Genomic DNA, 23127 nt, shown 5'->3' with positions numbered 1-23127 from the left:
CAACAGATTCTTGCCCTTTAACAAAATACATAATGCCGACGATAAATGTTCAGAAATTTAATAAAAGCTTGACGCAACGCTTCGAACAACAATCAGTCAGCAAAGTCTAAAACTTTTAATAGAAATATGCATTTCGCCATATAAATTTATATGCGGTGCGGTGGCTTCTCCAGCTATTGTTATTTATCTCAAGAAACAAATTTAGCTCGCTCTAAATTAACAGTATTGAAAATATTTAATGAAAATTCATTTAAGGTTGGCAACGAGTAAAATTAATTGTCATGTTAAGTATTTTGACTGATGCTTTGAGTCTACAATAAACAAAATTAAATAGTCACTTTAATAAAAAATAGAGAAAATGTATAACTTATAATTGCTGACTGGCAAATTTAAGAACTTACAGCAGCTCTATGTAAAAGCAGCTGGCACTTGTCAAGAACATGCGGGTCGTTTACAAAATCAACAAGAACTTTCTCAGCTTGTTGTCGAATGTTTGCATCGGTCGTTTCGTACATTGCAACACAAACCTGCTCCAGCTTCAAAATTTCCTGAAAAATACCAGATGTTTTTCTACACCAGAAAAAAGAATATCAGAAAAAAATGTTATTTTATAATGGACAGAATGCCATGCTTCAGCGCCAATTTTCAAGGACACATTTTACAAAGAACTATTATTAAATATTCTATTGTAATATCAAAACAATTTATTTTATCTTTACAGCAATTTGAGTTAAATATAAATAAAAACAAAAATACTATTTACAAACTGCTCCCATTGCACCATATATTAAGTGCCAACATATTCATTAAACTGGCAGCTCTACTCGTATATTACAATTTTTTTACATTTTTAAATAAGATGGAAAGTTTGGCCTGCAGTTGCACTCTCAGCTGCAGACACCGTTAAAAGCCTTTAGTCGATCAAACAAAGTTCTGTCGTACAGATGGCTTTTAGCAGTAATTTATTTACTGGCACAAGTTGTACTTAATTAAATGCTTTTTAGCTGGGCAAACTTTAGCATAAACTTGATGAGACCCACATACTTTAGGCTGCATAAACATCTTGTGTAAAATAAATAAAGTTTTAGACCCTTCGCTGCTCCGGCCGTATCGCGCGTGAATTTGTTTTTTGTTATAGCTTTCTTGAGTATTTTAATTTAAGCGCTAACGGAAAAATAAACATTACTTACTTACTTACTTTAATCTGGTCGTCACATAAAATATTGTCAATAGGTAACAAAATAAGTGATATCTATTACCACACATTTCTGTATCTTTTGTTTGATAGGTAATTAAATACTTGGCTTGAAGTCGCATACTTACCACAAACATATCTGCATGGTATGTTGGTTGTTAACTAATCTATATAATATATCTTCAACAAAAGTTATATATGTTTACCTGCTCCATGGTAAATGCTCATTTATGAGTCAACAGATGAAGAAAAATCTGGTATCTACTATTTAACTTTAATAAGAAAGAAAAATAACTTGTGTTAAACTTTTTTAAATAAAATAGAAACAGAATCGGCGCTGGTCTAAAATACTACAATAACAAAGCATTATTTGGGTTAGGATGGGTCAAGTGTTACTATTGAATAAAGAAAATAATAATACTTGACCTACCCTCACCCAAACACTAACCGACAGCCTAACCCAAATATTGTTCCTTCCTTTAATAATGGTTTCAAAGTTATGGTAGGATTCTAGACCAGCGCCACAGAAGCAGTAGCTCTTGTGATGAAAGAATCTTCTTTGCAGAAAAATCTATGCTATCATTTCTTAGCATGATCTCAAATAAAACAACATGCACCACAACCGCATTTTTAACTTTATTTTTCCTTTTTTAACACTCGTAATAGCAAACTTCAGTGCTTTGGACGAAACCTATTTGTTTTGAGACTGTTATTCCCTTTTAAGAATATTCCAATATCCAAAAGGCCCTATTCCTTCAACGGAACTCCGCAATCAATTTTGCGCAAGCTTAGATAATTCATTTTTGGTGCATAGCATGTTCTGTCCATCAAATGTGAAAAAAATAAAACGGCCCTTCTTAATTTACTATTTCAACCAACCTATAACTAGAAGTTAAAATAGTAATATAAGGCTCTCATGCCCAAGAATATTAGGCTTATAGGGCTCCCTTAGCTAAAAAGGTTCCAGACCCCTGCTTTAATACATCAATGTATGCCGGAACAGGTTATGAAGGAGCAAAAATTTGAAGTATTTATATTCACTTATTTAAGTCTAATTTTAGGCGTTAAAGTCCTTAAACAAGCTGCTCAAGGTCGTGGGAGTTGTCTTGCTCTCTTAGGATATAGGCGCAGGTAATATTAAAGACAAAATGACATTGTGCGAATATAACTCAATCAAACATAGTATTTGGACTATTAATGTTTCTTATTAAGTAATAAGAGTTTGCCACTAAGACTTCTATACAATAATGGGAAACCATTGCTGTACAGTTTGGATGCTAATAACCTGGTAGCTGAGTTGGTTTTAAAACTAAATTTTCAATTTATGACTATTGCAATAAAAGTTATCGTAGGTTTTAACAAAGTTTTAAACATAAGAAAAGCAAAAGTTAAAAGTTTACCAGAAATATTGCATACAAAAAAATGCAAACCTATAAGCTGTAAACATTTTTAATATTAGTCATACTGAATTTTAGCCCTTTTATGCTTCCCATTAGTAATCATAATATGTCGATTTGAAGAACTACTTTGTTGTCCGGGTTGTTTTATGCAAATCACAGGTGTCAGAATTTAGAAAAACTAAACCTTTCTTGAATTTAGTCGTGCCAGTTACTAATTCAAGTGTGCACACATGATTGTCTTGAAAAAATGATGTGTACCTGCCCCAGGTTGGAAAGGCCTGCGCAAAACGTTCGTCGCGCTAACGGTTTTTAGTGTAGCACTCCATTTTCAGCTGTGCAAATTTTGCAAATAACGTTATTACAGACGCGCAAATTTGGGCGGAAATGTTATTTCAGCCGCGCAATTTGAAGCTGCAAAATCCAAAGTTTCCAATCTGGTACCTGCCAATGATTGCACCAGTCTGGCAGATGTCTCAGGTGCACGGCAAAAAAAATCCCGGTGACCGAGTGCAACAAAGCCTTAGTTGCACTTTCAAATTTCCAGTGAAATTTATGATTTGTTGATGCACATGGTAGGCCTATTGCATACATTGCATGTAAACATATGCCGATGCAATAAATAAGGGTGCACGAGTGTTTTACATATTTTGGGCACCTCAGTTTTTTTTCGGGTGCACTTTTGGAAGGCTGAAAAAATCGAGGGGTGCAATTGCCATACTTTCTACATTGGAGAAAGCAGACTGGGACGCTGATGTTTTCGGATTGTTTGCCCCTGTTTGGGATTAGGGTTGAAATTAATATGGGAGTTAGTGGTAAAGTTAGGGGTGGGGTAATGTAAAAGGCTGTCCAAGCCTTGACTTGTTCTGGCTATTTAGGTATACTAAAACAATTTGGGGTATTACGTCTTAGTCTTATTTTGATATTTCAACCCGTTTTTCAATACGACGCTAATGTCGTTTTAATTTTTTTTTTTTTAATGTCGTTTTAATTTCGGTGTTATAATGGAGTCCAAAAAACAAAGCGCCTGTAGACGTAGTAAGCTTGCAAACTCAGATCAAATATCAAATTTCTGAGGAACCAAACTTTCTGCGATGATCCACCATAAGGTTATACCTTTGAACGCCATCTTTGAGCAAAAGTCAATGTTTTTATATAGGGTGGAAAATTTTGGTTAAAAGGGAGTCACACATATGAAACGGACAGTTTTCTGATAATTTAAGTCAATGGCTTGACTTACGTGCACCTAAATCGGTATTTTGACTGAATTGGACCTAAGTGTTTTCATATAACATTTTTTTTATTAATTCAGTGTTCATCTCAAAATGGGGATGTTGGAATTTTGTTATTTTTTCAGCCAAGGTATTGCTCAAAACCGTACGAGTTTATCCATTTTAATACTTTAACGTTTTATTTTTGAATCAATGAAATGACTTGTTGTTCCTCTAATAAATAACTTGACTGAGACTTGACTTCAAATGGCAAGGTGGGGGGGGGGGGGGCATGGATTAATTGGCAACCTGACTAGCATGGATTAATTGACTAGGACATGGATTAATTGGCAACCTGAGACTTTGGACTCAAGTTATTTCAAAATGACTTGTTTACAACACTTTACAACACGTCGAAAATTGCATTGAAAATAAACACGCTAGCCCACAATACTTTTTGTGAAATCCGTTGAAGACAGTTGTATTTCTTTTTAAAATTCATCTTCATTAGGACGCACCTTTTATCGGTGACGAAGCACCATTCAAAACATAGCAGAAAATCATAAAAATTCCTCGCAAATTTACAAAGCAAAAAGGCTATTCAGCGAATTGCAAAATAATCAATCAGTCAGCGAAGGCAATAATACAGGACATAAACACCAATTAGTTAAAAAGAAAACGGTTTTGTTAAAGTCAATGGAAAGGAAATTTGAAAAAAAATAAAATAAAACGCTTGAAGGTATAAAGGAATAATTATTTTGCATAAAACAATATAATGAAGCTGTATGATAAGTTTAAAATAGAATAGTAAACAAAAAAGAACATGTTTAAAGATAACGGATAAGGCCATACAACAGGGGAACACCGAAAAAGGGTTAAATTGCGCAAAAAAGAAAGCTGAGTGAGGCATTTGCTGTACAACTGCCGTGACGTAATAAATGTTTCTAACGCCTTATTTATATGCACACCATATTGTGTTTGGCATCACACCGAAATAAAATATTTGCAAAAAGAATAAGTAAATAATTAGGCAGTGCGCTTAAAACAGGAAATTGTTTACAGTTGATTTCAGCGATACTTAAAAAAATATATTTCAAATTTATTTTATTGTATATGGCGTGTCGCATAATAGCCTATAGGCCTACTCAGAAAACAGTTACAACCTGCAACTAATTTAAGACGATTATTAGCCTAAAATCAAAGGCGCAGTGCAAGCACAATCCAGACTGCAGGCATCTGTGGTATTAGCCCACCTGTAAAATGTTAACGATCATCAACTTCGCAACAGTTTTAGGAAACTGAATTTGAAGGCATCTCATGAATAAAAAAATCAATAAAAATGCTTTACGTCAGTGCTTCCCAACCAGTGGATCGCGACCCATTGGTGGGTCGCGAAGCTACTTCAAGTGGGTCGCGAATTTTTTTTGATCTGATAATATCCAATATACAAGCTCAATTTTGCATTAATAGTAAATTGCATATGTATACATTGTTTCTTTCTCATTCACTTGTTTTTTCGTTCTTTAGGTCATACATCATTGTGGGTCGCACAATAAAACTTGCAATAAAAGTGAGTCGCGAACTGAAAAGGGTTGGGAAGCACTGCTTTACGTGAACCAAGCATACATGTGTGTCCGTTATCTAGAACTAGTTTATTTTCGGATTGGACTTTGTTAGTCTTAAAAACTCGCTAACCAACGCATATTCGTCTTTCGTTTTAATTATTTGGTCGGGTAATTCAGTATAGGGTCCATGCAAACACATTAATAGTCCACCCGACAAGGCTTTGAGTAACAGCATGTCACTGAATCTTTGAAGTAAATATCCAGTCCTGTAGAATAAAACTAATGTTTAACTCTTCATAAGAATCCGTTGACCAGTACCACTTCTGAGCCATCTAATCTTCAGTTTAAAACACCAACAGGCCCGTAGGCTATGTGGATTAAAGCAGGTTTTGCTAGACAGTGAAAAAGCTAGGAAACACCCAGAAGGTGTACCAAGAAAAACATTTTTTGCTTGGTTTTTCAGGCTTCGGATTCGTTCCTCTGGGCACTCCGAATTTCGTCCAGAAACCGCTCGAAGACGTTTCGTATGTCGTTCGCCTGGGGCGAAGTTGCGTAATAGGTGTTTCCCCCTTCCAGGACCAACTTAACTTTAGATGTGTCGGAATTTGAGCTACAATTAGGAAAGCCGCATTAAAAACAACGCTAGAAAGTGGGAATTTAACATTGCTTACTGGCACAATTAAAAACCTTACACCAATCGTAAATCTGTTAAATAATACTGAGTAAACTTGCCTGGAAATCAACTCGGACTTGGTCAGTTTCGTTACATCGACTTCGAACAACTTGTTAGAATCGCTTTCCGGCCGAGTGATTTCTTCACGGACCACTGAAAATCGCTCGTGGTTTACGCGCAACAACAGTTTTCGATCATTAATTTGTCCGCCGTTTGAATCGAGTGGTTCGAATGACGACAATCTGAAGAAAATATTCGCATAATTTAATTAGACAATGCAGTGTTACCAATTGGTGTTTAACGCTCAAAATTAACACCAGTGTAAAAGTTCATTAAATCTGGAACATAAGAGTACAGCTATCGTCGATTTTAATTAAATGGTTTCTGAAAATTTGTCCGAAATATTAAATACAAATATATAAAGGCCTAAATAAATAATAATCAACTTTGTGGCGTAGCAGATTTCACACGTATAAGTGACAACCGAAAGGCGTAAACTCAAAGGATGTAGCCAATTCTATATAGTTTATTTGACTTATAGTATATATTTAATAGTATCTTATTTGCCGTATCTCTGTTTCATATTAATAGTAGTTAGAGTGTACGAAATATGACAGCTCACATCTAGACAAAATACTGTACTAAATGAGTTTTAGGTTGTGCCAGTAAATGATATAAGATTCTAGTGAGCATATTTCATGATTCTTACGATTGCGAAGCTTTTCGAATTTTGCATAGGTTACCTGATGTAAGAAAAGCAGTTTGACTAATTAACTACATAAATTTTCTGACATAACATTGTTTTAATTTGCAAATAAACCAAATAGCGACGCACCCTTTAGCGAATGAAGGAAAGTAAGGGTAAACCGTAAAATAGGCTGGGGTTGTGTTAGTTGATAGAGGCGAACTTCAGTGCTGAACGACTTTTAGTCAATTAACAAGGCACTGTTTTCAAATGACTTGCCTTGATTTAAGTGTTTTGGGCAAACTTATCTGACAGCATAACGGAAGTTGTAGTAAGACGTAATAAGAATATCCAGAAGTAGGTAGGCCTATCATTTTGAACGTATCGAATAATTATTTATTCATTTTCTACATAGTCTTGGCTTGACGTGACTCTTTCGGACAATGGCTTGACATGACTTGAGTCATTTTGACAAATGACTTGAGTGTTAATGTAATGTTTTGATAAAGCTTTTTTTTTTACAAAATTGACCTATTTATACTAATATTTGCACATAAACCAATTTGTTTCCGATAGGTTTCACTTTTCTTATTTTTAGTTCAGTTATTGCTCATCGTACGAGTTTACCAACTCTAATAGTTTAACGTTTAGTTTCATGACAAGGATTCGACTTGAAGTTGTCTTGCTTTAAATATGACTTAATTTGGGCAACTGATGACTTGGACTGGGATTTGAAGTGCCATTTCTTCAAAAAACTTGGACAGTTATTTTACAAATGACTTGACTGGTACTTAATTCGTTTTAAAATGACTTGTTTACAAGGCTGGCGAACTTACAGAAAGGTCTTGGTGAAGTTTCGAATGAACGACTTGGAGGCGAATCTGATCACCTGCTGCATGATATCGAACACGTCGACCTTTTGCTGGGAACTGTCCGCCTTGTCCTGCGGCGAAAACACACTGTTATGGCTGTTTTAAAAGAAAATCGCTCTCCGTGTTGCTTTATATGCAAAAATATGCACAGGATTACAGGAGACAAATATGAACATGGGCTACCGTGTCATTTACTTAATTACCGGTTTTACAAATCGCTCTAATGACCTAGACATAAAAAGGGCGCTTGAAAACACATTACGGATAAGCATTTTTAATTCCTATATTTAATCAAATCTTGCAAAAAAAAATTTGTAGCACAGCTTGCTTGCCAAGTATACCGAATCAGCAATGTTTAGTTTTGAACAACAACATTTAGTTTTTATTTGTGTTTGCTTACGAACGGGTCTTATAATTGTATTGGCGTGGCAACTATGTGAAAAAAGTATTCCGAATTTTAACCGCAAATAAATAAAAGACCTTAAATTTTTTTACGAGAGCCAATTTTTAGTCAATCCGTTACTTCAAACGGCTTAGCTTAGGCCAAATTCGGCGTGGAGTAAAATACACTCTGTCAAAATTTCTCAATGTATTACACATCAGACGGCATCGCAAAGGTTAAATTACAGCACTGACGACGTTTACCTTAAGCGCGATGAGAGTGGTGGTGACCATCTGGCACCAACGTTTGCGGTCCTCCTTAAAAACGAAGGTGGGCAGGTTCTGCTCACAAACGGCCTGTACACGCTTAGAGTCGACCGCGTAGGTGCCGTGTCTCACGCAGTACTGGTGAGCTATCAGCAGCGAAAGGTCCTGGGCCTGGAAATCCGAAAGAGAATTGGAAGATCGTTAGGGTGCAAAAAACAAAGAAATGCGTTTCTTTAAGAACATTTGACGAACAAGTTACTTGAAAGGATGCGAAGGGCAGTTTAAGTTTTGTGGTGACTAAAATAGCGGATTGCTTCCCGTTTAAATCTCAATGATGAGTGCTAAACGGGCCATGACCGATTTAAAGTGACCTTAAATTAGACAACGGGTAAAATGGCACAATATTAGTAGGCCATACATTCAATGTTTTGATCGAAACTCAGTTGTCCAAAAAGCCTTGGCATAAATTTGTCTCTGGAATTTAATAAATATGTTTAATGTCCCTTAAAAGACAATTATATGCCTGCAATCGAATCAAAGTTTTTCACATTGGCTTTCAAGTGAAGTCATTTGCCCAATAGACCTAAGTTAGCTCAAGTTATTTTCCAAACGACTAGAGCCAAGTCAAGTAAATTAAAATAAGTGATTTTTAATTCATTTAATAATAGAAACCACTTAAGTCAAGTCATTGACCTAACTCAACTTAACGCTGTGGCTTTTTCGCAAGACATATTAGTCCATAAGCTCACCTCTGAATTTACTGTTGCTTCCAGTTACAAAACGTTTTTCTGACAATAAGTTTTATTTCCGTTCCCTTCTTTTAGCCTTTTAGTTGTTTTTATCTAAACGTAAATATTCTATATTCGTACAGTCCTACAACGCTCACAGTTTGACATTGATATTCTTCTGACTGGACGCCTCCACAAATTTGTGAATAGGTTAACCAGGCCTTCATCTGGTTTTCCTGGATCCCACAAGCGTCCCATGGAGAGAAAAATTCCCTCCTGTAAAAAAGCTTAAATGTAAAATCCTAAATCGACATTACAGTGTGTGTTGTAGTAAGGAAGAAACATATAGACCACGATAAAAAAATAATTAGTTGCCGTTTGGACTGTGACAGTAACATCTGTGCTATCTTCGACCAAACACACAATGAAAATTACCTTAAAAAAACTATACTTAATTAACTATCTTTTGCTTTTCGCTTTCGATCTAACATGGTTGTACAATGTACATAAATACAGGTAGGAGCAAATGTGAAAGCCTCTCCTAAAATAGGCAGTTAAATAGTTACCTATAGTAAATTCTCCAAACATCATGCACTTCGTTCTGCCGGTTGTACTCCTCCGCTTGGGATATTGCGTCCATCACGTAGAACAGTCCATTTCCAAGCGTTACAAGCTAAAGAAAAGTTTTACAAATCAGTCTCGCAAAGTACTTGGAAGCTAAACATCAGGGCAAGTCAAAATATTGCAAGGCATCCGTTGAATCAGAAGCATGGCATAGGAAATAAATAGGTAAAATATTTTAACCTTTTTGGCAACTTCACGATTTACAGTGTGCTGTACGATTGTAATAATGTAGTAGTGCGATATATACACACCACAGACGCTGACTGTATAACGTGCTAAACGGCATTGGAAAAAAACATACCTCTAAATGAGATCAAAGCATATAGTCACCTAGGTTTTGTTTTGTTTATTCATCTTACATTTCCTAAATGACGTTTTACCAATTACTTTTGAATCTAGATGCCTTTGCTTTTATTAGGCCTAGTATTTAGAGATCCTCTTCTTACCTTGTCATCCATTGCAAGGAAAAGGGAAAATCCGAACGAATCTCCCAATCTGTTCTTTGACGCCATCGCGTGGCACATTTCCCCGGCCGTCGTGCACGAGTGCGCCCAAATGGTGCGCACTGAGTGGTCCATGCAGATCACTGGCAGACGAATAGGAAGGCGTGATTTTGCCGCCTGAATTTAAATTGGGCAAACTTACTGGAAAAACACCGCTTTGTCCAAAAATCAGTAAACGCGGTGAAGATTACGATTAATACACTGTATAAACTTGGACCTTATTTTTTTATTAAAGTATGCTGTAAGTCTTGATAAAAGTCTTCGGTAAATCTGAATAAAAACTATAAATCACAAAAAAACAAATCGTCGCTAATAGCAAAAACGGTCGTAAGTCCAACAATGCCAAAACATCGTTTTTTCTCGATTTTATTATTAATAAAATTGTTGCGCGTTTTTCGAGAATAGTGTCGTATCTTTAGCTTCTTTAATTCTCGAGATATGAATTGGACATACCTGTAGTTCAAGCGAACAGGGAGGCATGATGCGATCAGCGCACCCCGAGAAATTGGAGAGCTTCAGGAGACAAAACTTGCTCCACGAGTTGTTGTTGTGGATTAGGAACTTCTCGATGTAAGGGCGGATCTGGGGGTGACTCGAGGTTACGAGTGACAGGAACTTAATACACTACGACGTTTTCTTAAACTGGGGACACTGAGTGTAAGCCATTTTGTGCTGTTATATATAGACGAGATAGTTTTATCATATTATGAGACAAGGATGAATGAAATCTGGAGATAGATGCTAGGGGTGAACAAAACTGAAAAGTTTAAGCAGCACTGGGCTATGTTATTGAACGGGGATGAAAGTTGGATCAACTAAGGCGAGTTAACTATTTTAGACAAAAAATAAAACGGTGAGACTAATTATTTCCTAAGTCCTAAATTTTACAGGAAAATATTGAATTTTATCGAATATTCTGGCTTTCATAATTTTATTCCCCATGCCACGAAAGATGTATAAAGTGTTCTACAAGATTAGCTCATAGATATTGAGGAAGAAGCTATGGCAAAATTATTTTTTTGGTAAAAATCTTGCAAGAATAAAAATGAACCACATAACAAACTAACCGTTTCAGAAGGAGCGAAACAGCCGCAAACTAAGGACAGTAGTATCCAGCCGAGGGCGCCACTGCGCACCGATGGGTTGCAAACAAGCTGCTTGAGGATCTGACAGTAGATTTCGTCCTGTAGTGAAGTGTGCTCCAATCCAATGCTCGTCAGAAAGCGCACCTAAGGCATATAAACTTTTCTTAACTTTGATATCTCGAATATTGATCAACACGGGCGTGTAGGGTCGTAAATTGCCCTGTAGGAATACAAACCTTGCAGTTAAAAAGGACATACAAAAACTCTGTGTGCTATTCGCCCAATATCATTTGATTTTAACTTTGATGATTTTTTATATTCCCGCCCTCAAATTTAATTTTTGTATAGGGTGTAATATCTTTAGATACTAACTAAAGGGAATCTGAAGAAACTGTTGAAGATCAGGACCACTATAGGTCTGCCTTAAACCCTAAACCAAGCTTGTCTAAGCCGGTCAGAAGTAGTCAGAAGGTGAAACGCTGTATGTTTAAAACTATGCAACTGTATTGTAAACCGAAATTTAAAAGCCTTGTTATCACTTTCAAATAGACTTTTTGTATTTATTTTCTTTAATAAGAAAGGTGTATGAATAAATCATAAACTGGTTGGTTGTTCTTAAAAAGCCTTGAAAAAAAAATTGTGAGTATAACTGAACAGGTCACTGCCCAACGGTTACAAAGCATAAAAAACCCATGGATGTAACAGAAGATTTACTTTTGTTTTATATAAAGAACGTTGCTACACTCGACAACCTTAATTTAACACAATTCGTCACTGTTTTCATCAGAGGTGTGGTCAGACAAATGTGAATCACGTAACTGTTAGCGCACTGATGTGACGTAACCGTGAAACCCGATTGTATTCTAGTACCTTCCCGCGAAAGATTTTCGGCATTCCACGCTTGCCCAAAACCACGTTAGTAACGTTATGTGGCGTGAAATATCGCCGGCCTAGTGAATTATATTAATGAAAAAAGGGCTTTTTGTAGTATATGCTGCAAAATATTGAAGTAGAAATTCGGCAAAAAAATTATTGGTGCGAGTTTTTGGCGGGCACAATTTATGTAATGTAGTGAAAACCATGAATTGTTTTACTACAGTAAAGGCTAGGAACAACAGGTTGAGCTACAATCAGGATACATTGTGTCTAACAGCAACCTAAAAGTGATGTAAGTCTAAGTTAAGTCATTTTCTATTTTAGTACCCCTTTATAAACAAATAGCAAGTCAAATCGCAGTCATTGGTATACAAGAAAATAAGTCCCATATATGAACTTCTTCCATTACGATAATTTTGTTACAAATTAAAACAAAACATAAATTAGGAAAACTGTTTTGCGTGTCAATAATTAGCCAAAAATGAAACCATGTCAAATATTATTCATTTGAAAAACAGTCATTCATTTGTCTAAATGACTAAAATCATGTCAGGTCATTAAATAATACACTGAAGTGCACTGTTTACACCACTGAAGCGAAGGTTTTATGGATCTAAACAAAAGGCCAAGAGTAAGCCTGTTTGCGTAGTCTTGTTTAAGTCACTCAAGGTGGCAGTCCACTTAGTTCGTCTATCGTTAAACTTCAAGGTTTTGCGTTTCACGTTAAACATCAAGGGTGGCCCACATAAACTTACCATCTAACATTAGGGTGTATCTTTATAGATTGCAAAACTATCGGCGACAGGTTTTAGCCAGTCGATCACTGCTCCGCTGACGCGTATATTAACAAGTAAAACTCATATAGTTGAAAACATGAGTAAAAACAGGATCAGATGTTTTGTTTAGAAGGAAAATATATTTCGCCAAGTGGCATCGTCAGTTCCTTAATTCGAATGACATCGTCAGTTTGCTTAATTCGAAAGGAACTGACGTTGCCACTTGGCGAAATATATTTTCCTTCTAAACAAAACGTCGGATCCTATTTTTACTCATGATTTTAACTATGAGTTTTACTTACCATCTAACATTACGATTACCATTTACTGTAACATTCCGATTACCGACTAACATTACAAGATGACCAGATTACTTCCACTCACTTTCTCCATTACCGTCAGCTTCGCAATCGACTCCTTTGTAGAAATAAAATCGCTCTCTGGCGCGCCCAGGTGTCGCGAATCGATAGACGAAACGCCGCTGGACGACGACGTGGTCGTGTTGACGCGCGAAGCCGTCTCGTGTCCATTCGAGGTCAGTCCGTTCAGACTGGACGTTTTGAAGTCGTCGCGCTTGCGTCGGATGAGAGAATCGCTGTCCCTCATCCAGTTTCGCTTCTTGGAACGAAATTGTTTTCGCCTCTGACTGATGGTTGACTCGAAGAGATGCGTGGATTGCCCCTGTATTGGGTAAGTGGACGAATTTATAAAGCTGTGCATAAACGTCCTTAACAAAACGCTATAATATGAAAGCATGATGGTTTTAACACAATCGGTCTTTCTCGTGGCTTGTTGGTGGCATATTACTGATTGGAATCTTGCATCAGAGAGTTGGTGCTTGTAGAGAGAAATTTAAATTAATCTATTAAAACATAAAAGAGATATTACATGGTCCAAATTTACATATAGGATTTGACTTACAATCGCAATAGTCAATTGCCAGATTTGTTTTAATTCAAGTAATGGCTAGCTTCATCCTTGATTTTCTATTTATTTTAATTAGGGTCTACAACATTCGCAGTCTATGGGGCTCTTACCGGATCTTCACTGGCTGAATCAAGTATTCTACAAAACACCACAACTATAAGTTAACATTGATTGGATTAAAGTTGTAACAAAAATTATTTTGACGTTTTTTTTTTGTTTTAAGTAAAAATGGTGTGTTGTTTTTCCCTATACCAATTTTTCAATCTTGCCTTTTCACTAACGCTACTTTTCGTCGCTTCTTTTGAATTTTGCACCGGATCTTCCACGCTTTGTTTGTTATCTCATCACGTTTTCTGTTCACACCTTATTATAAGTTACGTTCGACATTCGCACCATTTTTCTATCGTTGTGGTTATACTTTCCGCTTCCATCATTAAACGCATTTTTATTAGTTCGTTTGCATTCGTTATTTTGCAATACATTTGAAAATACGCCTCTCGTTCCTAAATCAGGCATCAGGCAGGCCAAACAAAAAAATATCCTATATATTTGGATCCAACACAGGCGTTTGGTTAAGGCCATACTCACGTTTTCCAGAGGTTCCCGCTCGTCTTCCATGAAGGCCAAAACCGTGTCCCAAGAGGCCTTCACCAGGCCAAGTTGGCCCGACGGTTCCGACCGTTGGGAATTGTCCGATCCTGTTGAAAAGTTTGTCCGAATTAAGTTTGTTGCTTGATTCAGTTTATTGGGAGATTTAGTCAAATCAACGATCTGTAGTTGACGCACGGAAGTGCCAAACTGATTTGTTTGTAAATGCATAAGATTTGTTGGGAATAGGTCGCTGTAATTGCCCTGCGCCATTTAAATTCCACAAACCGAAATCTATGTGTTGTAATAAATGATTTCGGACCTGATATTCTATTCCAAGTGGTAGTATCGGTGTTTGTTCCATAGGATGGTTTCCTTGCCGATCCGATACCACATTAGTATGGGATTTCAGCCAACATTTGCAACCCAACGCAGTGTTATATATCTTAAAAGGTATTTTTTCCAAAAAAATGGTTGAAAGGTTCAATTTCAACCATTTCGCTTCTTTGGGCAGCGTAATAACGTCAATTTGCATCGCATCGGGTGGCGTTATTTGTTGTTTATGTCAGCTATCGGTATCGAAATAAAAGCTAAAGTTTCGGACATCTCTTGAAGTCATAACAACCCTAAATTTCTTGCAACTGGATAATTTAGAAAAAATGATAGCGTATTTTATTACATTTAAATAATTAATATATGCTCTTGGTCGCCCGAAAACTGATCCGTGCCCCCCCCCCCCCCAGCAGGAGTGGTGTCAAAGGTCACCTCTAAAAATCCGAAACAAGACGTTCTGTTATGTTTAACAGTTTGTATCGAACTACACTACATCTTTGTTCACACAGCTAACCTAAACCATTCTCAAGTGGCAGACGTTACATTACCTTGCGGGCTTCTACCGTTTCCAGATTGTGACGTCACTCGCCTGGTGCTTTCGAGCAAAGGGAGGTGGACGTTGTTTCGTTCAAAATACCCCTTCACCCCTGGGGCGAAAAACTCACCCACCAGTTCGTTCATCCCTGGGGGCAAGTTGGAATTAGATGTGCACGGCTCCATCCTAGGGAATGCCCCCAATGCGATCCGGAAATGGACAACAGTTTTGTTTATTTTTTTAAGTCAATATAAAATTAACCTGAAAGATAGCGAAATACTCATCAATATACCAAAGCAAATCTAAAACCTTGAGTTACCGACGTTACTTGTTACTCATATAGCCATTTTTGAGAACTTAAAACAAAATAACGCATTTGTTTTTTCGTGTGGCATGATCATTCTCGAGAGGTCAAATAATAGTAAATTTCGGTAGAATAATATATGAACCATTTCACTTTAAGGATCGTAGCACCACAATCGTTTATGGCGTAAACTTTTTATGACGTCACACCAAAACACCTACTTCTTTGGAGTTCAGCATTAACGCCCCAATATAGTCTCTTACGCACAGTTAAACCCGGATGGGACCATTAGTTCAACCAGCTGTGAAATTGTTATTTTTTTGGAAATCTAGTACTTTAATCTACTCTACTTTCCTCATGTGACTCAACGAAATAGTCGACACGAAGTTTATCTTTGGCTTTTGAATGACTGAGTATAGTTTTTAATCTAAATAGTCTTTTAAGGCAGTTTCGATCTTCCCTTAGTCCACCGTAAATAACGTACTTTTCGCGACTCCTTTTAAGGGGCTCTAATCTTTTCAAACTTTATTATAGTAAATCAACTCTGTTCAGGTTATTTAATGCCAAAACGAGTTGCAACAGCAATGTTTTTAGCAAACGTTTTCGGCAACAAACAGCGTAAAAACGATAAGTAAATATTTGTGTGCGTTCTGGATTTCCACTCGATCGCAGTCGAATTTCAACGAAATCCGGATTAGGCCGGTGTAATCCGGTTCACTTGCTGATGTATATCCGAAAACTACCACGCATGGACGACCATTTATCTACAGCTGCCAATGCTGCACCAGTCCATTGAACAAACACAGATTATAGCGTTAACGTGCATCAAGTGTTTTAAAAAGTTGTGCTCAACTAAACAAAAGGACCGAAGTTTAGTCTGAAATTGTCACCTCGTTCTGCAAAATATTTTAAAACGAAATAATATCAAGTTGAAACTAAAATATAGATTGTGACCTTAAGCAATCCAACTAAGATTACAAGTGAGTTTATTTCCAGTAAAACGATTACGTTCTGCTAAAACATAAAACATAATTAGCCCAATTTCAAAGTTAAAATAAAGATATAGGAACTGAATAATCAACTTAACAACAACTTGTCAAACATAAGTATGCCACATTCTATTGAAAGTTCAATTGTCACGTAGAAACAACGGTTACACAAGCAACCTCCAAACACAGAATGGAGTTCCTTAAAAACGATGATGACGCAATTTAAAAAAAAGGTTGTTTGTCAGTCAAGTTTCGATACGTCACTGGACGCTGGAACGCGTGACAAAACATCTCTTGACAGTCAGTTTCTGCGAATTATTTCGCCTTGAACTAAAATGAAAAGCGTCATAAACCTGCGTGTTCCGATGTCTGCCTGTTTCATAAATGCTGGTTTAAAATGAATGTCAACGCAAAATAGGTGGAGTTAATCGCCAGTAATACAGACTTTTCAATACACACTTGTATAATCGCCAGTTAATATGTATCGAAACGTCTAAAAATGATGTCGATTTAATCTAAAAATGATGTCAATTTACATCAATTTACTTGACCTATTTAACTTTACATTCATATTTAAGCTACATTACAGATTCTTCCATACTGTACCTAAAGTAAAACACATGATGCCTCCGGAATGATAACAAACTTCACACATTGTGTACTGTATAATGTTTTAGTATACAAAAATGTTTGTTTAGGCTCACCAAAAAACTTACGAACCTGGATAACAGGAAAACATTACATGGGAAATATTTTAAAAATTATTTGGTATTTACCAAAATCGTATTTTAAAAGAGCGGATTTGGGCAAAAGTAAAGCGTCATGCAATTCGTGGATCTAGTTATCGCGATGGTGTCCAATAAATGTCGTGCAAGCACTATACCTTTCAAGAACTCTGCACAAAATTAAGTATATTACGAGTGAAGGTTATGTACACTTACTTACATTTTTAAAGTTTTTTGTAAGGTTTTGCTTCATACTTAAATGCACAAAAACAGTTTATAAATGTGGGCGTAACGCAAGAACACATTTTCCCAGAAAACTCCAAATAGATTTTATTCCAGTTTTTATTGCATGCTAATATTTGCCTAATAATGTGTGTATTCACCTTATACATCACTTATTACTGTAAGTTTGGATACGCTTTAGTCTTATTCTTTTTGCAGCGCCCAAGCAAACTACCCTTCTTGCACACTTTTCAAAACGTGAGCTATTCTCAGGTGTCTCTTTCTAACTTCGCCACTAATCGTCGATTCACGGCAAGCAGGCGGTCAAATTACACAGCGAGATTCGACGTGAAGACGTTAACCCTATAAGCAACCCAAAAGCGGCGAATTTTTGTGGCAAATCGGCAGAGACGGTTTTCGACTTTCTCCCCGAAGTGCCGTCACGGGCAACCTTTGCAAGAAGACCGCTGATGTTGAGATTATGTTTACTACCTCCGGGCAACACGCGCGTTCTTTATACTTTGCTGCAGTAATCGATTCGGCGAAGAAAAATTTCGCGACTTACAAGGCATAAACTTCGGCTAAGTTCGCCGGAAGGCGTTGGGCCTACACGCGTTTACGTGTATCGCATTTCTTGCCACCGATACCAGTGCTGTCGTCACTTACACAACCCAAAACCTTGAGCGTCAAAACCTTATACGTTCAGCAGGCAGGTATGACAAGCAAAATGTGGCTTTGACAACTAACTAAACCGAAGTGTTTTACCGTATACCAGATGCACACATTTACATATTACCAAAATATAGTTTTTGTTTTTTGACTGAAATGACAAAAAAATGTTAACAGTGTACTGTAGAGTCGCACTGTTTTAAAATGTAGGTTTAAGCGCTAGTGGATCATACATTTTTTTGTGCCATTTGAAATGTGTAATAATTTCAATACGGTGGCCAACAAAATTTTAAAACAACTATGACCTAGCCACTAAAATCACTGTATAACATAGCCTATATAGGCTTGACGTACACATAAATGTTCGATTTTACAACAATAAACACAAGAAATTCGTAAAACTATATGCACATCAGCTTTATCCTAACAATATTCGTATCCGTGGAATATTTGCCTACCCAATTAAAGAAATGCGATCCTCCTGTACATGTTCATATTTCTATAGGTGAGGTCAGGGCTATGAAAAGGTCAACTGTAAACGCTTTCTAATTCGTGGCATTCTTGAATAACTTACCGCCAACAGGACGTCGGGCAAATGAAGATAGACGCTCGATTGCCAGCGATTTACTTAGCGGCTAATCCGCGATTTAGAAGTTAATAGCAATATTATCACGCGCATGTACATTCATGGCCATCAAATATAAAGTTCATAAGTCTGGGAGGGTCGGAGAACATATAACTAAACAAAAAAACGACCAATTCATACTTTACGCGCTACATAAAGCAACAAAAAATGCCTCAGCGAAACTTATACGAATCAATAGACATGTTATAGGAGGTTAATAAAAATAATTTCATGTTATTTTATAATACAGCGATCTGCATTTAATGCAATTCGTAAGACCACTGATGTTGTACGAACAAGACAAGGCTGGCTTAAACAACAAACTACAGGCCACAGTATAATAGCCTACAGTATATGTTTCTTTCGGTAAACAAGCGGTGACGTTCATCCCACAGTGTTACGCATAACGTTTCGCGTGTCTATGTGAAACGGATCCGGCCAACGCATACCTTCGCTGCAAGGAACAAACACAGTCTTATACATATTACATGAAGTTGCGCTCACTTCTCTTTCACACAGCTGCATATTTGGCCAACACCCGATCTTCTATGAAAACATAGCGGTTAGATGAATATACGCGTTGGGCTGCAGTAAAGGAGTCTACGATATACGCAATATATAGAAGGAAGCTGGTTACGTTGACTAAACGTTAAGTTACTATTGACTAATTGTTTTAAGAATCTTAATCTATTAGTCCTTTCCTGCGAACACAGACTATTTGCCTAACTAATTTGCTTGTTTTTGGAATCAAGTTCGATTTACATGCTGCGGCGTGTAGACTCTATATATCAACGTTCAATTCATATTCTATTTAAGAACAACAATTAAGCTTGTGTTGTTTGGCAGAAGTAATACAGTTCTTCGCTGATTCTGCGGCTGCTTTTAAGAATTGTTCAAGGCGCCACTCGTCTAGAAGCTGCTGCTGGCGCCCTAACAGAGTATGCCTAACCCATGATCCTTCATTTCTAAAAACGGGCACAAAATATATTTTTAATCGACCGTGAATTTTTTATAAGACACATTTCACGAAACCATTTATTTAAAACACCTTTCCTGCATTCTGAGTGCTGTCTAGGGAATATTATTTTTCTTCGGCGTTGTTTTTGCAATATAAAATGGGTTGCAATCCCTATCCTATAATTCGCAAATTTAAATACGACGCGAGTCCGTTCTTTTACAGCAGCAAAACTGATCTACGATCTCCTCATATAATTAATCGCATCACTCTTTGTATTGTAATTAAACGAGGCTAGCAATTTTTCCCCGAATACGATTGCAGAGAAACTATTTGCGTTTTCCTTTCTTTATCATTTTGAAATATATCTATCTTAACATCTAAAAAAGTGATTCTCGTTTTCGAAGTTTTGCACTGAGTTTGATATTTATGAAACGAGGCTATTTAAATAAAAGCGCACAGCTGCATACCTTCGGCAACAACATTAAAGCAACCATACTCTCAAACTTGCAAACAGCGCATTCGCGAGCCAAGCGAACTGTAGACGCGGGCCTTGGGTAACAGCGCTTAGCCCTGGCCTTTTAAAGTTGTTAATAGCAGCGACACGACAACCCCGAAAGCCTGGGACACGCTCCACCGGCCTAGCATGTCTGTTTGCTGCTTGTAGGCCTGGTTGTTGCTGGAATGTGGGACCTGCCTTTTTCTCTCCGCCTTAGTCACTGACAAGAATAGATAGCCCTGCTACGCCTATAAACAACCCTTGATCTAACACGATTCGACAAACTTCGTTCGAACTACCTTGTTACTCAAACCTATAAGCGTCGCCGCGCAAAATGTGAAACCCTGAATCCAGGGTTTCTCAACCTAACGGTGGCCACGCAACATTTCAATCCTTAATCTAGTGTTTTTTAACCTAAGGGTCGCCAGGACAAATTTGATCTCTTAGTCCAGTGTTTCTCAATCAAGGGTCACCAGGACAAATTTGAACTCTTAGTCCAGTGTTTCTCAATCTAAGATTCACCAGGCCAAATTTGAACCCTTCATCCACTTTTTCTTACTCTTAGGGTCGCCAGGCAAAATTGTGCCTCCGGTTAATTTGGCTTGGTCGCCGATTGCAGTAGGCTAGATTGGTTCGTTCAGATATATTGAGGTTGGCTTTAAGCAAGATTTGCGCCATACTTGAAAAAGTCATGCGGCATTACAAAGACATGGCTCATAATAACAAATTTCGAAACTGTTTATGCTAATGCTGATGCTTTGTTCGGTAAGAAAATGAAATCGCCAAAGCTTTGCTGTTATGCTTGAGAAACACTGCCTTAATTTGTGAGGACAAATGCGCGAGCTCAAGGTGGACCGCACGTAAAAGAAACAGCACACCATCCGTGGCGATGCTCTGTATACGGTTATTCCCGTTATCTTGGCTTACCTCTTTTCAGCCTGGCCGCAATCGGTGCGGCTTTGTCAAGGCTGTAACGCGAAACTAATCTTCCGCATTTTAGTGTACTTGTTAAGCAAAGTGGCATTGGTTGTAGCTTTTTGTGCAAACAGAACTTTAAACTGACGATTTTTTGTGTGGGGAAACGTAGGCTATTTTGCGTAAAACAGAACATTTTCATGTAAGTTTTTATAAATGATCAGATACAACCAAAACGCTTTTTACTGTTATATTTCTCTGTTCGAGATAAAATACAAAAAACAACTATGTATCTGTTTTCATCAGGGAGTCTAACCGTTTGACTTTTCCGGTTCAGGTTCGGTTCAGGTTCAAGGATTTTTGGGGAATCCGGTTCAGTTCCGGATTCGGTTTCGAGCATTTTAAAAGTTCCGGTTCAGCTCCGGTTCGACTAAATTTATTTTCAAAACCGGTTTATAAAGTTCCGGTTCGGATACAATATTGCTTGCGCTAAATCTAAAAATGTGGGTCGATAAACGTAAAGAATAATATTAAATTGCAACTCGTATTAAATTTAGGTAACGTGACGCATTAAAAAAACAAGCAGCTGATTATTGAAATATCTGAAAAACAAAAAATCAACGTTTTATTTAATCAATATTCATTTTTTGTATAACATTTCAAACATGACATAACTTTACTCTGCAAAATACAAGTTGTGACGTAATGCTGGAGTAAACCGCTTTTCTTGACAGGTTCGGGTTCGGTTAAGGTTCAGGTTCTTTTAAAATATTCGGTTCAGTTCCGGTTCGGCTGCTTAAAATCTTCCAGAAAGCGGTTTAGGTTCGGTTACGGTTCGGAAAAATTTAGCCCAAAACCGGTTTATAAAGTTCCGGTTCGGTTACGGTTTGACTCCCTGGTTTTCAGTGTTATGTTAGTTTACCGCAGTGCTTCTGAAACTTTTTTAGTTTTGTCCGCCCTTAGCATCCATTTCCAGATTTCATTCACCCTTATTGGCTAATAAACAATGAAAAACTTAGAATTGATTTTGTTTTTAAAAATTCTCACCTGTTAACTGAACAGGTTGAACACCCGGAATATCCGCCCAGCTCGCAAGCTATTATCCGTTTCTGACGGTTTATCCTTATGTACCCCTTTTGGTTGGTTCACCCCTGCAAAAATTAATTAACCCTTGGGTGAACCATTAACCTGATTAAGAAACACTGATTTACCGTGTTTAAAAATATAGTGTCGAAAGAGCTTCACAAGAGAAAGGTGTCGGAAATGGCATATGTTGGCCTTTTAGTTTAGCAGACCAAGCATATTTTGAGGTCGAAACGCCTCTTCTAAAATTTGAATGGAAGATATTATTTTCCATCTTATAACCTTAGCGGTAGCTTTATATCAAAGTTTGATATAACCTTGACCTTTGTGAAAGAAAATCACGGTTAAGCTCCGACAAAAGGGCACAGTTAAAACGTTAAAATGACATTGACCGGTATTTTTTTATGGCAAAGTCGTGTTAAGATAAAAAAAAAACAACTTCTTTCCGCTGTATAGAAGAGGTAATTTTGTCCTAAAAATCTGCTAGGTCTCCCGAAAACGTTTATAACGGGAAACTTGTAAAACATAAACGACCTTCCCTTCCCAGCAAAGCGAGTGTTAAACAAGTGTTTTCATAAACGCTATTATCAATTTCACAGTTTGAAAGGTCAGGGTGGCTTGTGCGCAGTGATTAATCAGTGTCACTAAATGACGTCAGCATTGAGTTGCAGGATATAGATCCTTGTAGAAACCCATCTGACGTTAGCATTGACAGACAGAGACGCCCGCAGAAATTTCCAGGGTGGGGGGGAACATTAGGCCTATGTTGTAATTAAATTTATTAATTACCTTTAGACAAAGTTTATTTAGATATTGAAAATAAAATTAGACAATTTTATTTAGATATTAATTATAGCCTTCTGGTGTCACTTCCATATTTGTCCTGTTTCTGTAATTTTATTTATTCCCGTTGATTTTTT

General features: G+C 37.1%; 2 protein-coding genes across 2 annotated transcripts in view; both read right to left on the bottom strand.

The window, feature by feature from the left end:
• Positions 1-1468, bottom strand: part of LOC146146893 (exportin-7-like) — a 42563-nt gene extending 41095 nt beyond the window's left edge. The window contains exons 1-2 of the mRNA XM_083386486.1: positions 1402-1468; positions 402-548 (exon numbers count right to left, since the gene is read on the bottom strand). Of these exons, the coding sequence (XP_083242612.1) occupies positions 402-548; positions 1402-1410 (156 nt within the window). The 5' untranslated portion in view covers positions 1411-1468. The remainder of the gene's footprint in view (positions 1-401; positions 549-1401) is intronic.
• Positions 1469-4263: 2795 nt separating this feature from the next.
• LOC146146892 (myosin-VIIa-like) lies at positions 4264-15684 on the bottom strand. Its single transcript, XM_083386494.1, has 12 exons — positions 15235-15684; positions 14354-14463; positions 13223-13519; positions 11169-11330; positions 10555-10683; positions 10045-10218; positions 9541-9647; positions 9133-9250; positions 8244-8417; positions 7563-7669; positions 6101-6283; positions 4264-5978 (listed from the first exon to the last, which is right to left on the bottom strand). The coding sequence occupies exons 1-12, from the start codon at positions 15404-15406 to the stop codon at positions 5828-5830; spliced, it is 1884 nt and encodes a 627-aa protein (XP_083242620.1). The 5' UTR covers positions 15407-15684; the 3' UTR covers positions 4264-5827.
• Between the last annotated feature and the right edge of the window lie 7443 nt (positions 15685-23127).

The sequence above is a fragment of the Ascidiella aspersa genome, chromosome 4 (genome assembly GCF_963924565.1).
Source record: "Ascidiella aspersa chromosome 4, kaAscAspe10.2, whole genome shotgun sequence".
Classification (NCBI taxonomy): domain Eukaryota; kingdom Metazoa; phylum Chordata; class Ascidiacea; order Phlebobranchia; family Ascidiidae; genus Ascidiella; species Ascidiella aspersa.
The sequence above is the reverse complement of the archived record's forward strand: the minus strand, read 5'-3'. Positions and strand labels throughout refer to the sequence as shown.